This window comes from Artemia franciscana, chromosome 5 (genome assembly GCF_032884065.1).
Source record: "Artemia franciscana chromosome 5, ASM3288406v1, whole genome shotgun sequence".
In the NCBI taxonomy this organism is placed as follows: domain Eukaryota; kingdom Metazoa; phylum Arthropoda; class Branchiopoda; order Anostraca; family Artemiidae; genus Artemia; species Artemia franciscana.
In genome coordinates this window covers 29,402,898-29,420,602 of record NC_088867.1, presented here as the reverse complement: position 1 = coordinate 29,420,602, position 17,705 = coordinate 29,402,898, and the positions used below count along the sequence as shown (strand labels likewise).

At 34.9% G+C, this 17,705-nt stretch overlaps 1 protein-coding gene across 3 annotated transcripts in view; it reads left to right on the top strand.

Moving 5' to 3' along the window:
- LOC136027231 (PDF receptor-like) overlaps positions 1–17,705 on the top strand; it is a 214,135-nt gene that overhangs the window by 54,056 nt on the left and 142,374 nt on the right. For all 3 annotated transcript variants that reach the window (XM_065704286.1, XM_065704287.1, XM_065704288.1), the window contains exon 3: positions 8,445–8,549. In XM_065704286.1, coding sequence (XP_065560358.1) covers positions 8,445–8,549 — 105 coding nt within the window. The remainder of the gene's footprint in view (positions 1–8,444; positions 8,550–17,705) is intronic.

Genomic DNA, 17,705 nt, shown 5'->3' with positions numbered 1-17,705 from the left:
AATGGGTTGGAAATGATAGTTCTACTTGGTTGAATTTATGGGATATATACATTATGGCACTAGATATCTGCAATAAATTCACTGTGATTACCATTCTATTCTCTTTAAAATTATTAATACTCCATTTTTTATTTCTTGTTTAAAAATCGAAAGTGTAGTAGTGGTCTGGTTAACTTTTTCTTCAATTGTTATATCTTGTTTCGTGATGTTTCGGTACTGTTAACTGTTCATCAACCAAGTATAGAAGGTTTAGATTTGTTACTGAAATTTGTCTTATTCGTTTTTCTGCTTCGTTCCATGTGGTCTCATATATTGTCCCGAAAAGGTACTCTGAGATTTCCCCTAAAACCCGGCCTATACTTGTTTTTCTTCTGGCAAATGTTTTGTTTTTTCTTCTTGTTATTCTGTTTTGGTAGAGTGATTGATTTTCTCTTTATGTCTTCAAAGATCCCTTTTATTTGGTTGTTCAGAATATTAAACAACGAGGTTGGTTGACTTTGAAGCAAGGTTAATCGAGGTTCTGTTTCTATTACCTTTTGGGAGGTAAAAAGGGGTGGTTTGAAAATGTTTCCCAACTCTCGTCTGGTCATTTCCAGACTATTTATGAGTATCGTTATTTGATTCTGGAGTGTATACAAGGTTGATGCCTCGAACCTAATGGCAATTTGCAAGAATCCTTCCATCGGTCTAAAAGTATTAATCTTTAGAAATTATACCCTTTTCAAGACCCTATATTCAGCCGTAGTAAGCTAGAGTAGCTTAAAGTCCTAATCTGCAACAAATATTAAATTCATATAATACAACATAAAACAAAAAGTAATTTTTTAAATATTTTTTAATCTACTTGCAATCCCGGCACAATCAATATAATCCTGGATCATTTGTAATTACCTTGGTTTTACTGTTAATGCTTGTAATTCGGTTAACTCTTTTTTCACATTTTTGATTCTAATTTTCTGATAAATAGTCTATACTGTGACTGCTGTCAAAAGGTTTACGCATAAAGGTTACAGCCTAATATCCGTGTGACCTAAAGTAACTCATTAAATTGAATGCTTTCACTTTGTATTTCTTTTTTCTGTTCCAGATCTCTTAACATTTGTGCCCGCATAATAGGTTCTTAAAAATTAATTTTCCAATTTTCTAGCAATTGCTTGCTTTTTAGTCTTGAAAAAAATTCTGCATTTCCCTATAATTTTTTTCCATTAACAAGAGAATTGATATCTCTGTACCACAGATTACACTCTGACATGCTACTTAAAATTAATGGAAAACCTTGGAGTATCCTATCTTGAATACAAGTGCCTTCTAAACTAACATTATTTGAAATTATGATCAAGGATAAACTCAGTCTTATAACATCTTGGGTTGTTTCTGAATGTATAGAAACTTCCCAATAGTATGTTTTTTGTATGCCTGGTCTATTTTCTAGGATGATATTCTTCCAGCAATTCAGGCTCTTTTCATTTTTCATCCTTTTCATCCCCTTTTTGTTCTTTTCTAAATGAAAACCACCTTACTCGAAAACTTCATTAATCACAATCTTAATCTATAGCAATAATCCTTTTTCCTTTATTTTCTACTAATACATACTCTGCGGTTTCATGGTGATGATGACCCCTTATGATCCCGCAGTTGCTACGGGAAAAGTCTGATAAATTGTAAATGAACTCATTTGCTGTACTAAGGGTACTTTTATCTTTATATGAAGGTTTCCAGCTAGTATGAAAAACGATACTTTCAATAATTTAGCAGACAAACTTAACAGATTGATTGGGTCTATTTCTAACCATAATGACTTTTTTCTTTCTTAGTGTGGAAATGCGTCTTACTAGATATTTTGTTTTCTCTTCTCCTGGTACGTTAGCTTTTAATAAATATGAAACAAAATTTCAACTGGAAGTAAGGAGAAGCATTAAAACTTAAAACGAACAGAAATTATTACGCATGTGATGGGCTCACCTCCTCCTAATACCTCGCTCTTTACGCTAAAGTATTTTTAGTAATTTGAACTATTCATTCTACGGCATTTGTGATTCAGGGGTCATTCTTAAGAAATTGGGACAAAATTTAAGCTTTAATGTAAACAGCGAGGTACTGACGGGGGGTGAATCCCTTCATATGCGTAATAAAAACATGAGAATACAGAAGTTAGTTATGTTAGCTGATTTGTAAGTTACGTAAATCTTTTACTAATAAAAACATTCGTAAAAAATTAAAAGTTCTAGTTGCCTTTTTAAGTAACCGAAAAATCGGAGGGCAACTAGGCCTCCTCCCCCGCTCTTTTTTACTCAAAATCATTCGATCAAAATTATGAGAAAGCCATTTAGCCAAAAAATAAATATGCAAATTTCGTTTTAATTATTCATCTGCGGAGAGCCAAAATCCAAACATGCATTGATTCAAAAACGTTCAGAAATTAAATTAAAAAACAAGCTTTTTTATCGGAAAATAAGGAGCGACATTAAAACTTAAAACCAACAGACATTAATTCGTATATGAAAGGGGCTGCTTCCTCATTAACGCCCTGCTCTTTACGCTAAAGTTTTTACTTTTTAAAAAGTAGAGTTAAGAAAAAGAGTCAAACTTTAGTGTAAAGAGCGGGCCGTTAATAAGGAAGCAGCCCCTTTCATATACGAAGTAATTTCTGTTCCTTTTAAGTCTTAACGTCGCTCCTTACTTTCCGATAAAAAAACTTGTTTTTTTTTATTTAATCGCTAGAAAAATCGAAACAAATAAACATGCATCGACAATATTTCATCTGAAAAACAACACAAAACTCCAAATTTTGAACATTGGAGCTTGAAACCTCTACAGTAGGGATCTCGGGTATGATATATCTAATAAAACGATTTTGCATAAGATCACATACTTTTTTAAGGATGTTACACTTTTTAACGAAAAATAAGGAGCAACATTAAAACTTAAAACGAACAGAATTTACTTCGTGTATGAAAGGGGCTGCTTCCTCATCAAAGCCCCGCTCTTTACGCTAAAGTTTTTTACTGTTTTAAAAAGTAGAGTTAAGAGAAAGTCACACTTTAGCACAAAGAGCGGGGCGTTGATGAGGAAGCAGCCCCTTTCATATACGAATTGATTTCTGTTCGTTTTAAGTTTTAATGTCGCTCCTTACTCTTCGTTAAAACAACTTGTTTTTTTTTTAATTTAATTTCTGAACGTTTTTGAATCAATGCATGTTTTAATTTTGGCTCTCCGCAGATGAATAATTGAAACGAAATTTGCATATTTATTTTTTTGGCTAATTGGCTTTCTCGTAGCTTTGATCGAATGACTATGAGAAAAAAAGGGAACGGGAGAGGAGGCCTAGTTGCCCTCCGATTTTTTGGTTACTCAAAAAGGCAACTAGAACTTTTAGTTTTTTAAGATGTTTTTATTAGTAAAAGATATACGTAACTTACAAATTAGCTTACGTAACGAAGTTCTGTATTCTCATGTTTTTATTACGTATATGAAGGGGTTCACCCCCTCGTCAGTACCTCGCTCTTTACACTAAAGCTTAAACTTTGTCCCAATTTCTTAAGCATAACCCCTGAATCACAAAAGCCGTAGAATAAATAGTTGAAATTTCTAAAAATACTTTAGCGTAAAGAGCGAGGTATTAGGAGGAGGTGAACCCATCATATGCGTAATAATTTATGTTCGTTTTAGGTTTTAATGCTTCTTCTTACTTTCAGTTGAAAAAACTTTTTCGTATATCAAATATAGGAACGGAGCTACAAGTAGGGATAATAAAAACGGTTAAAGAGAGATGGGCAGAACATTTTGAGAATGTGCTAAACCGAGATAGAGTTGCAGGAAAAGATTTATTGGAAAATGAAAAAGTTTGTAATACTTTGGGTGTGAAGGAAGGTTTGTTTTGTGAGGATGAATTAGCGACTGTACTAAACGGATTGAAAAATGATGAGGCTCCAGGTGCTGATAGTCTGGTAAATGAGTTTCTTAAATATGGCGACTTTGAGGTTAGAGATAAGTTACTGAAGATAATGAATATGATTTTTGGAAAGAGGAAGTACCTAGCAATTTTAGAAAAACCTTAACTGTGCAAACCAAGATTAGAATATTGGAAGCTACAATGATGACAGTTGTCAAGTATGGCTCTGAAGCATTGACGCTCCGAGAAACAGATGAAGATTAACTAGACGTTTTCCAGAGAAATTGCCTACGGATTGTTCTGGGCATTCAGCTGACTGACCCTAGTTCAAACAGCAGGCTGTGTAAAAAGTGTGGTTCAATGCCACTTTTTATGGCTATAATGTGAGAAAGGTTGAGATGGCTTGGGCTCGTTTTGCGGATGAAGAATGATAGATTGCCGAAAATTGTCCTTTTTGACGAACCATCTGGGACTAAACGAAAAATATCTCGTCCGTGTTTGGGGTGGGAAAATTTCATAAAAAAAGATTTGAGGGAAATGAGAACTCCCTGGGAGGGTGTAAAGAGGGAGGCTTTGAATAGATTGAATTGAAGAAGGAGCGTGCGTAGCTGTATTGGCCTCATGTGGCTGGGTGCTGCAGTAAGTTAATAGTAGTAGTAGTCTTAGTTTTAGTTTGGAAGGTCAACACTAAACTGAAAGAATGATATATATTTCGAATCAGCATAAGAAGCCGATACTGCTGGCTTAGGAATTGTCATGACAATTCCATTTTTAGTTTTGGTCAACATTTACCCACGTCACATTCTACTTGCAGTTTTTTATCCCAAACTTTTTGATAAGATTCTCCTGTGACGAAATTTTTTTTGTTGAATCTCTTCATTCTATTTAGTTGAAGAGGCCAAAAAAAAAAAAAAAAATAGAAAAAGGGTCAGTTAGACAGCTGAATAGTAAGTTTAAATTTTGTTTTTCTTCTGCCATTTTTTTGGTGTCTGAATATATAAGGGATATAGGTCCGAGTGGAGAATTGTTCAGTTATGCAAGAGGTACATTTAACTTGGCTGGTGTAAAATCAAAAGGTAGTATCCATGCAGGCAGGATGAATTTTGAGGCGGGATAATTATCTCTACTCTTTTTGTAAGCTATTCTAAGGCGTAGGAAATGGCATAAAGACAAGTTTACATCTGTTTAATCTACGGAAGCAATAAATCTTTCTGTAATTTTAGTTTGAGTTTATTTTTCTTTTAAGATTAAATGCATAATAATTAAATAAATTATTGATTAAATAAATTAATCCCTTTGCCAGGAATCCTTGTTGTTTAAAATATACTGTATTTTGTTTCATTTTGCACGCTATTTAATTGCTGTTTTTATTTCAGAATTTTTACAAAAAAGTATTTAAAAATAAACTTATTCCTCCGAAAAAATTTCCTGAAATTTATTTTCTGTCACACAGCAATCAATGCTATTTTGGCGTCTGCCCCCCTGGAAAATTTTCTGCCGGTGTCATTGAATAGTAGTAGGTAGAGTCTAAGCCCTTTGTTCTGTTGAACCTCCTACTCATGATACACCAGAAGTTTCATTTTGATACGGTATGCCGATCCAAAAATATTTCTAATACGCCTGCATAAGCAATCTGTATTCACATAATACGTTTTAATTTTAGTTTAGTTCAACTTTCCCTCAACGTTTCCTTAGATGTTCATTTCAATATCCTCAGCCTTGATAGCAGTTGCTGCACAAGCAGTAATATTAGTGGTAGTACTGGTAGTAGTAGTAGTAACAGTATTAGTATTGTTAGTTGTAGTAGTACTTGTTGCATCATTTTTAACTCAAAAAGGGCACTAGAACTTAACCCCTTTCGATTTTTCTACAACAACTCCTTATATACGAAATGTATTTGTCAGAAAAGAAGATACATTATACCCATATCGCTCTTTACTTAGGCAGCTCTATTACAGTGCCTATGATAACATTGAAAAATCAAAACTGCTGAGACTTTTAGGAACAAATGTCAATGTATTTTAAACAATCAGTTTAGTTTAATTAGTCTGATTTGTATCCATACTTTTTCGTTCAAGTCCATTCCTCTCAAACGTATGTAAAATTAATAGTTAAATCATTTTATTGTTTCGTCAAAATATTGCTTTCAAACAGTTCGTGGTAACGAACTGTAGTAAGGAGCGACCCGGCTCAATAGTAACCAAAACTCTAACAAATTTTGATATCAATAGCTACACCAAAAGAATCGCATTTTAATGGTGATTTTAAATATATAAGTTTCATTAAGTTTAGTCTTACCCATCAAAAGTTAAGAGCCTGAGAAAATTTGCATTTATTAAGAAAATAGGGGGAAATACCCCCTAAAAGTGTTAGAATCTTAACGAAAATGACACCATCAAATTCAGCGTATCAGAGAACCCTACTGTAGAAGTTTCAAGCTCCTATCTACAAAAATGTGGAATTTTGTATTTTTTGCCAGAAGACAAATCACGGGTGCGTGTTTATTTGTTTGTTTGTTGTTTTTTTCCCCAGGGGTCATCGTATCGACCAAGTGGTCCTAGAATGTCACAAGAGGACTAATTCTAACGGAAATGAAAAGTTCTAGTGCCCTTTTCAAGTGACCAAAAAAATTGGAGGGCATCTAGGCCCCCTCCCACGCTCATTTTTTCCCAAAGTCAACAGATCAAAATTTTGAGATAGCCATTTTGTTCAGCATAGTCGAAAACCACTATAAATATGTCTTTGGGGATGACTTACTCCCCAACAATTCCTGGGGGAGGGGCTCAAAGTTACAAACCAGTGTTTACATATAGTAATGGTTATTGGGAAGTGTACAGACGTTTTCAGGGGAATTTTATTTTGTTTGGGGGTGGGGCTGAGGGGAGGGGGCTATATTGGAGGATCTTTCCTTGGAGGAATCGGTCATGGGGGAAGAAAATTTTAATGAAAAGGGCGTAGGATTTTCTAGCATTACTATAAGAAAACAATGAAAAATAAACATGAAAACGTTTTTTCAAATGAAAGGAAGGAGTAGCATTGAAACTTAAAACGAACAGAGATTATTACGCATATGAGGGGTTCTAAAAATACTTTAGTATAAAGAGCGAGGTATTTAGGAGGAGATAAATACCTCGCTCTTTATGCTAAAGTATTTTTAGTAATTTCAACTATTTATTCTACGGCCTTTCTGATTCAGGGGTCAGTCTTAAAGAATTGGGACAAAACTTACGATTTAGTGTAAAGAGCGAGGTATTAACGAGGGTACAAACCCCCTCGTATACATAATAAAAATATAAGATTATGAAAGTTTGTTACGTAAGTTAATTCTTAAGTTACGTATATTTTTTACTAATAAAAACGTTCGTTAAAAATCAAAAGTTCTAGTTGCCTTTTTAAGTAACCGAAAAATTGGAGGGCAACTAGGCCTCCTCCTCCAACCCTTATTTCTCAAACTCGTCTGATCAAAACTAAGAGAAAGCCATTTAGCCAAAAAAGAATTAATATACAAATTTCATTTTAATAATTTATGTGCGGAGAGCCAAAACCAAACATGCATTAATTCAAAAACGTTCAGAAATTAAATAAAAAAAACTAATTTTTTTAGCTTAAAACGAACAGAAATTACTCTGTATATGAAATGGGTTGTCCCCTCTGCAATCCCTCGCTCTTTACGCTAAAGTTTGACTCTTTGCCACAATTCTACTTTTTAAAACAATTAAAAGCTTTAGCGTAAAGAGCGAGGGATTGCGGAGGGGACAACCCATTTCATATACAGAGTAATTTCTGTTCGTTTTAAGTTTTAATGTTGCTCCTTACTTTCAGCTAAAAAAATTAGTTTTTTTTATTTAATAACAAATTAAACAGATTGCTTCAATATTGCCAATCTTTACTTATTTTTTTTTTATACCTTCACTTTCGTATACGTTTGACTTAATAGAATCAAAAGTAAACATTTTGATAAAAAAATGAATTTTTAAAATAGTAAGATGTAACTTGAAAGGCACAAATGCAATTATTCTAGGAATTTTTCCCATTTTGTTGTTGACATTTTTACAAATAAGAAAATCATACTCTTCAAAATATATATGGCTTTCGGTAAAGTGAAAACGACACGCAAACCTTTCATAAGGTTGGAGAGGGGGGTAGCATTAAATAATTAGCCATCTTAGAATTTTTATGAATTAGAAATTTTGCCCTCTTTGAACTAAAATTGCTTTGGACCAAAAAGGTCCTCTTCGGTCCTTTTAGACAAAAAATTTGAATTTCGCTTTGGTGCAATTTTGTCGCTTAAAATGTAAACTAGAGCTTCCATTTTCTGTTTGAATGAGCCTTTCCCTGGTTTTCTGTGACCTGCATTTTGATACGGAAAAGCTGTAAAAAAAACAAACGAAGGAAATAAATAAAATCGTGTATGTAACAATACTTTCTGGCCTAAGTAGGTAAAATAAATTTTCCATTCACTATCCTTCTCACTATGAATGCCATAGATTGTGTCAATAATGTCCAAGCTACTTATCGCATAGGTGGATCACAATAATTGCTGTTTTTCTAGGATGGTGTCAACCTGTCTGGGATGACTTTCTGTGTTGGCCTCAAACAGAGAACGGGTCAATGGTGGAACTACCATGTCCAGACGGAAGGATGAGCCGAATAAAAAGTCAGCACCTTTAATTTCTTTTATAACTTAAACTTATATAATCTTAAGGCTAGCCATACTATTGAACCGAATTCAGAAATTAAGCTTTACTCAAAACAGTATAATAGTAATAATCCATTTCTGAAATAGTCTACTTTATAATATCGTAAAGAAGAGTAAAATCAAGGTAAATAAAGAAAAAATTAACAGTAACAAAAATACCCACAGCCAGCCAATCCCAAGTCATTAGCTAACAGCAAAAGTCAGATACCCGAACCAAAAAGAGCAGCATGGTCACGCAAAGATGAATCTCTTTTAGCTAAACCTCCTGATTTTATTTCCCAGAATTTTCATAAAATATGCTCAACTGCTTCCTATTTTTTTTTAAATATGGAAAACAGGAATCTGGACAATTGAAAAAAGAAACAACATTGATTACTAGCAACTTAATACAATTTTTTCGATATGTATTGACTATCAAATATAAAACAGTCACATTAAATCCTTGTATTAAAAACTAAATACTTGTATTTATTAGCTCTTTTGTGTACTCCATTCGAACCATGAGAATGAGCAATATAACTGAGGTAGATTAAAAAGTCAAGCTTAGAACGAATAATTAAATAAAAAAAAAGTTTTTTTAACTGAAAGAAAGGAGCGACATTAAAACTTAAAACGAACAGAAATTACTCCGTATATGAAAGGGGCTTTTGCTCCTCAACTCCCCGCTCTTTACGCTAAAGTTTGACTCTTTCTCTTAGCTTTGCTTTTTAAAACCATAAAAAACTTTAGCGTAAAGAGCGGGGCGTTGAGGAGGAAATGCCCCTTTCATATATTGGTATCAAATTCCGTTGTTTAGAGTTCCAGTTACAATTGAGCCGGGCCGCTGCTTACTACAGTTCGTTACCACGAACTGTTTGATAAGTTAAAGATAATCTGCGTACCAAATATACCATAGATGCATAAATCCTGTGAAACAAGCAAAGTTATATCTGAGAATACTTAATAAAGAAACAAGCTAAGAGTATGAAGTGAAAGGACTCCCCTTGCCTTACTCCCGACCGGACAATTGTTCTCCGATTTAGAACATCACTGAGAATTTTTTACAAAACAAACGTATTATATGGAGAATCGGGGGAATAACTCCAAGCTCAGGACGGCTGCATTGCTGCTGTCGAAGTTTCTTATACCGAGATTTTTTTTTTTACCACCCAATGGGTAATCGGAAATACTATTCTATACGCCTCTAAGAACCGCTCCGTAAAAAAAAAAAAAAAAAAAAAAAAAAAAAAAAAAAAAAAAAAATTGCTCGGTAAAAAACGCCTAAGGTTTTTTTTTTGGTCTTAAATATGCCATATACGTTTTGCGTGCAAGAATCAAGTCAAACGACCTAAGTACATCAGTTTATAATAATCGTTCTACGAAGCATCACGGAAAAGATTAAAAGATACACGTTGCGCTTGTTGGCAGCCTCAACATTAAAATTCAAAACGAATAACAACATTAAAACCAATAACCTCAAAGCAACATTAAACATCAAAACGAATAGAAATAATCCTACGTATGAAGGGGTTTTCCCTTTCCTCAATACCTTACTCTTCGCAATAAAAATTTTTGAACTTTATAAAAGCTTTCTATTCTAATTAAACAGTCCTTATGTTTGAGGAGTCGTTCTTAAGAAAGTTGGGACAAACAATCAAACTTTAGTGTAACGAGCAAGGTATCGAGGAGGGTAAGCCCTTTATATACAGAAGAATTTCTGTTCGTTTTTAGTTTTAATGTTGCTTCTTACTTCCAATTTAGAAAAAAAAAACATCTTTTCTTATTTAATTTCTAATAGTTTTTCAAAAAGTGCCGGTAAATATGGCTCACCCTCTATGAAAAATTACCTCCCCTCACAGGAAACTCCTCCCTGGAAAGTTCCTCCCATAAAAAATACACGCCCCTTTAAAATTCCTTCCGAGCAATTTCATTCTCGCTGAAAATCACCCCCCCTCCCCGTAAAATTACTTGCAGACGATTCGGCCTGAAAAATTATCCTTAGCATACTTTCATTTGAAAACATACTCAAAGATTTAATCGTTTTTTCAATCCATGGAAATTTTTTACGGGAAATCAAATTACGCTGACAATTGCTCCCGGAGGATTCCCCGGAACATTCCCACGTGCAAAATTTAGTCGGCAAAGAAAAAGTAAGACAAATAAAAGACATTTTGTATAGGAATTCTGTCAAATCCCATAAAAAATGTCACCTGAAAAGTTCACACTTTAAAATTTTCCTCCCCACGGAAAATTATCTTCATGGAAACCTGCCTCAAGCAGAAAATCACCTTCCCTCCGAAAAATGTCTCTATACTTCTCAATAACAAATACTATACGTAAATAATAAAAACTTATTCCCAGGGGCTGTGGGGGTATTTTATCTCCAAAAGCGTGCTCTTTGCACTAAAGTTTGACTCTTTCTCTCAACTCTACTTCTTAAAACAGTAAAAACTTTAGCGTAAAGAGCAGGGCATTGAAGAAGGAGCAGCCCCTTTCATATACGGGGTAATTTCTGTTCGTTTTAAGTTTTAATTTCGCTCCTTACTTTCAGTTAAAAAAACTTGTTTTTTTATTTAATTTCTGAACGTTTTTTTTAGTTAATCCATGTTTTGATTTCGGCTCTCCGCAGATGAATAATTAAAGCGAAATTTGCCTATTTATTTATTTGGCTAAATGGCTTTTCCATAGTTTTGATCGAATGATTTTGTGAAAAAAGGAGGGGAAGGAGCCCCAGTTGCTCTCCAATTTTTTGGGTACTTAAAAAGGCAACTAGAACTTTTAGTTTTTACGAACGTTTTCATTAGTAAAAGATATACGTAACTTACGAATTAGCTTACGTAACAAACTTCTATGTTCGTATGTTTTTATTACGTATATGAGAAGGTTCGCCCACTCGTCAATATAACTCTTTGCATTAAAGCTTAAATTTTGTCCCCTGAATCACAAAGGCCGTAGAATAAATAGTTGAAATTACTAAAAATCCTTTAGCGTAAAGAGTGAGGTATTAAGAGGAGGTGAACCCCTTATATACGTAATATTTTCTGTTCGTTTTAAGTTTTAATGCTACTCCATACTTCCAGTTGAAAAAACTTTTTCATATTTATTTTCTCATTGTTTTTTTTAAATTATGCTAGAAAATGCTGCGCCCCTTTATGGATATCTTCTTCCCCCATGACAAATTCTTCCATGGAAAAATTCCCCCACATAGCCCCCTCTTCTCCACCCCCCTCCCAACCAAAAAATCCCCCTGAAAACGTCTCTACATTTCCCAATAATCACTAATATATGTAAACACTGGTCAAAATTTGCAACTTGCCGCCCCTTCCACGGAGACTGTGGGGGAGTAAGTCGTCCCCAAAGACATAGTTATAGGGTTTTTCGACTATGCTGAATAAAATGGCTATCTCAGAATTTTGATCCGACTACTTTGGGAAAAACATGAGTGTGGGAGGGGGCCTAGGTGCCCTCCGATTTTTTTGGTCACTTAAAAAGGGCACTAGAACTTTTCATTTCCATTCGAATGAGCCCTCTCACAAAATTCTAGGACCACTGTGTCGATACGATCACCCCTGGGAAAAAGAAAAACAAACAAACAAACAAATAAACACGCATCCGTGATTTGTCTTCTGGCAAAAAATACAAATTCCACATTTTTGTAGATAGGATCTTGGAACTTGTACAATAGGGTTCTCTGATACGCTGAATCTGATGGTGTGATTTTCTTTAAGATTCTATGACTTTTAGGGGGTGTTTCACCCTATTTTCTAAATAGGGCATATTTTCTCAGGCTCGTAACTTTTGATGGGTAAGACTAAACTTGATGAAACTTATATAGTTAAAATCATCATCAATATGCGATGCTTTTGATGTAACTATTGGTATCAAAATTCTGTTTTTTAGAGTTTTGGTTACTATTGAGCCGGGTTGCTCCTTGCTACAGTTCGTTACCACGGACTGTTTGAAACGAGCGAATGACTCTATAACTAGATCTATGTTGCATGGGCAACGTGAGGTGTTGCGGCAACCGTTGTTTGGCATCGCCGAATAAAGTGATGCGAGAGCTACACTTTGGTTTTGTTTCCTCGCTTCGATTAGACGCTGAAGTTGTTAATCTGTAAGGATCTTAAAATTTCTTTACTTTGAAAAAGGAGGAAAAATCCCCCAAAAGTTATAGACTCCCAATAGTTTAATAGACTTATAGAACCGTATTGCAGAGATATCAAGTTCCCATCTGCAAAAGTGTTGAATTTTTTCCAGAAGAAAGACCACAAATGCGTGTTGGAGAGCAACTAGCCCTCTTCCAACGCCCGTTTTTACCCCGAAGTTGGCCGATCGAAATTTTGAGATAGTCATTTTGTTCAGCATAGTCGAAAGATCGAATAACTGTGTCTTTGGGGATGAATTCATCCCCCAGAGTCCCCAAGGAAAGGTCTGCAAATTATGAAATTTGCCCATTGTTCAAATACAGTGTTACTGGGGAAGCATGTATCGATTTTTCCAGGGGGGATTTTCCATGGGGGGATTTTCTGCGAGGATGATTTTTCGTTGGGAAGTAGTTTGCTTGGGATGAGCTTTCAAAGGAAAATTTTACACGAGGGAAATTTTTCAGAATTTCTATACAAAATTTGTTTTATTTGTCTATTTTTCTCCTTGGAGGTCTGGGGGAAATTTTCAGTGGGGTCGGAATTCTCTGGGAGATTTCTCCGTGGAGGGGGATTTTCCACGGGAGAAACCTCCTTGGGGAGTTATAATCAGAAGAAATTCTCCCTGGAACATGTGCTGCGGGAAAAAATTTCCCTAAAAGGGAGGAGGTCCCGGAAAATTTTCAACAAAGGAGGAATTTTCGGTTTGAATATAAAAATAATCGGAAAGTAAATAAAGACAAATTTTATTTCGAACCACAGTTTGCTTAGGAGAATTTGCAACTGGAATCGTCCTCAAGAAATTTTCTTTGAGAATTGGCTGCGAGGATGGAATCGTCGGGAGTAATTTCGCGATGGAGCATTTTCAGCGGTAGAGATTTCCATGGAAGAGTTTTTTGGCATGCAAGGGAAATACCATGGAGGGAGAGACGGGTTTCCTGGCATTATTGAATAATACCAGAAATTAAATGAAAAACAAGTTTTTTCAGCTGATAGTATGGAGCAACATTAAAATTTAAAACGAACAGAAATTATTCCGTATATCAAGAGGGGCTGCCTAATCCTCAATACCTCTTTCATTAAACAAAGTTAGATCCTTTGTTCCAACTCTTGTAGAACGATTCCTGAAGCTTAAGGACCGTTTAATCAGAATAAGGATTTTTTTTATACCGCTAAAAACTTACAGCGTGAAGTGCGGGGTATTGACGAGGAGGCAGCCCCCCTCACATACACGATGATTTTTGTTCGTTTAAAGTTTTGATGTTGTTCCTCTACTTTCAGTTGAAAAGACTTTTTTTTATTTAAATAACATGCGAGTAAAACATCTTACCATTATGCCGTCTGGCTTCATCTTCTAAAGCTTCTCCGATTTTATCCATGAACTCCACTTTACGCCTCCTTAATTCACATTCTAATAATTTCTCTCCTTCCTTACTCTTCTCTTATTTTTTTTTACAATCTATCACTCAAATACATCTTTTAAAAGTCCCTCCTCTTCTCTAATAAACTTAAAGCCCCTCCCTGAATATTCCTAGGTCAGTTTCTAACCTTCCTCCGTACGACACCCTCTGCTACTTCACGAACTATTTTCTTAAAATTGTTCTATTTATCATCTCCATTGTCCAATTTTATACTCTTTCGTTAAATCTTCAACGGTGTCAGGAAAGTTTCCCTCAAATTCTCATCCTGAAGTCTATCATAGTCATAATATCCCAGAAGGAAGTTGCCCTTCCTAAATTTAAGCTTTGGATAGAAAACCAATATTAGATTCTAGTATATTGGACAAAAGCTGACACTCCTAAAAGGTTATCTGTACTTTTAACGTCAATTACAGCACTCCTGTATGCACTTGTATTTCGTATAGTACCTTCCAGTCTTCAGTTTACAGAATATTCTGTAAACAGAAGACATAATCAATAAGAAAGTAGTAGTCAAACCTTAGCTTGAATCAAGGGAGTTGAGGAGGAGACTTCCACCTTTTCTAATTAGGATAATTTCTGCTCGTTTTAAGTTCTTATGTAGCTCTTTGCTATTATTTGGAAAGTCTTGGGGTGGCAACGGGGTTTGATCTCAGCTCGGTAATACGGGATCCGGAATTCAGCTTCAGCTTTAGCAAGACACTGCAGGCCCGACACAAGGACATTAATAGTCAAGAAGTGTCATTTTTAATATTCCTTGAAAAAAAAATAGTGTTTTTAAGCACATTTTAAAAACAGCTTATGCAAATATCGTGTGATAAAATGTAATAATAAGAAGCTTTGGCTTTATTCTTCATGCTAGACATAAGATAAAAAATCTTCAGGTGACTTTCCACCAGGCAAAATGAAATGGATTTCACAATATTCGTTGTTTTCTACTCACAGGCCCATAAATTTATTCACTTTAAATCGGAATGACATAAATTGATATTGAAAACCATTATTTCGGTTTCAGGAGGCGTAGTTTATGTCAGAATTTGCTGAAATTATGCTTATGAGCAGGATTTGTTTTTCCATAAAAGGTTAATGCATTGGATGAACATTTGGTACGTAGTTGCTGTGAAACGCTATGCAACAATCAATTAGTTAGTCAATAGCCAACGGCTAATGAAACAAATCGATACATAGTCAACGACTCCATACGACTCCATGAACAGCCAACGACTCCATGAGACAAATCGATACATAGTCAACGACTCCATACGACTCCATGAGACAAATCGATACAGCCAATATTTTTGGTACAGAAAATTAAATTTGACTTCGTAGGTGTTTTACAGTCGAGATTTCTGAACACAAACAAATTTAATTGAATAATTTTACGCGTCTGAAGTTGTTAAAAAAAGTTTTGTGCCCCCTTATTAGGTCAAAAAATTATGTAAAGATTTATATAAGAGAATATCCGTGGAAACATACTTTCTGGGCTGCATCAAATAGTGAAACCAGAAATGGAATTAATACATTTTTCGTCTCAGGTCGGCTTACAAAAAATTTAAAGTGAAGAAAAAGGACCTTGACAAAACGAAAAAGTTCTGAAACAAGACTGACTTTTTCAACTTGTGACTCTGTTACCGTAGATTTCCGAAATCTTGTTAACATCGACATTCACCGGTGAATGTTCGAAATTCCTTTTTCTCTGCTTGGATTCAATTAGCTTTGTGAGTCAGCTTTTTCAGTCTTATGCAAGCTATGGCGGTAAAAGTTAAGTTAGATAATGTTATTTTAGGTTATATTTGGTCAAGTTTACAGCGAAGACCCAGACCAGCTCAAAATTAGCTCAGATTATTATTATTATTTAAGCATTAACGACGCTTCTTGACTACTAAGGTCCCTGCGTTGGCCCTCGTTAATGCTTAAATAATAATAATAATCTGAGCTAATTTTGAGCTGGTCTGGGTTTTCCTGGCATTATTGAATAATACCAGAAATTAAATGAAAAACAAGTTTTTTCAGCTGATAGTATGGAGCAACATTAAAATTTAAAACGAACAGAAAACGAAAGTCGCCCGATTAAAATTTTGAGATTGTGTTTTCGTTAATCATAGTTTAAAGGTCCAATAGCTAAGTCTGTGGGGATGACATTACCCCACAGAGCCACTGAGGAAAGGGCTGTAAGTTACGAAATTTACCCTATATCTACGTTTTGCATTTGTTAGTGGAAGTAAACAGACATTGTTTGTTCACTGGCTACTGATTTATATTTACTATGCCTTAAATGTTGAATAAGTAGAACTTTTTCTTAGATTTTCTGCTTCAGAAACAAGGCGCTAGATTGCAATTAAAATTTAAGGCAGAAATCTGGGCATTCAGTCAAAATGGTTGATCGGAAGTTTTTTTTTTTTTTGGGGGGGGGGCAATAATTTTTCATCCAATCTTATTATTATGAAATCTGAGAACACGTGGATGAGGATTTTCAAATACAGACTACAGATGGAAAACCTAAGCTAATTGTCCTGTGGTCCCGATCTCTGGGTCCCGTATTACCAAGCTAAGGTCAAATCCACTGCGCCACCACAGGACAATTAGCTTAGGTTTTCCATCTGTAGTCTGTATTTGAAAATCCTCATCCACGTGTTCTCAGATTTCATAATAATAAGATTGGATGAAAAATTATTGCCCCCCCCCCCCAAAAAAAAAAACTTCCGATCAACCATTTTGACTGAATGCCCAGATTTCTGCCTTAAATTTTAATTGCAATCTAGCGCCTTGTTTCTGAAGCAGAAAATCTAAGAAAAAGTTCTACTTATTCAACATTTAAGGCATAGTAAATATAAATCAGTAGCCAGTGAACAAACAATGTCTGTTTACTTCCACTAACAAATGCAAAACGTAGATATAGGGTAAATTTCGTAACTTACAGCCCTTTCCTCAGTGGCTCTGTGGGGTAATGTCATCCCCACAGACTTAGCTATTGGACCTTTAAACTATGATTAACGAAAACACAATCTCAAAATTTTAATCGGGCGACTTTGGGGGGAAAAGAGGCATAGGAGGTGGGCTAGCTGCCCTTCAAACTTTTTGGTCACTTAAAAAAAAAAAAACACTAGAACTTTTTATTTACGATCAAATGAGCTCTCTTCCGATTTTCTAAGATCACTGGTCTACACGATCACTCCCAAGGTAAACGAAGACACAAATTAACACACTTCCACAATCTTTCTTCTGGCAAAAAAAATGCAAAATTCCACATTTTTATATATAGGAGCTTGTAACATCTACAGTAGGAATTTCTATTATGCTGAATCTGATGGTAGGATTTTCATTAAGATTTCTTTACCTTTTGGAGGTGTGTCCCCCTTTTTCAGAAATTGAACAAATTTTTATCAGGGTCTTAACTTTCGATTAATAATATTATACCTAATGAACTTTATATGTTTTGAATTATTATAAAAAGTTGATTCTTTTGATATATCTATTGTGATCAAAACTCTCTTTTTCAGAGTTTCGGCTACTATTGAGCCGCGTCGCTCCTTACTTACAGTTTGCTACCACGAACTGTTTGATTGCACTAATTA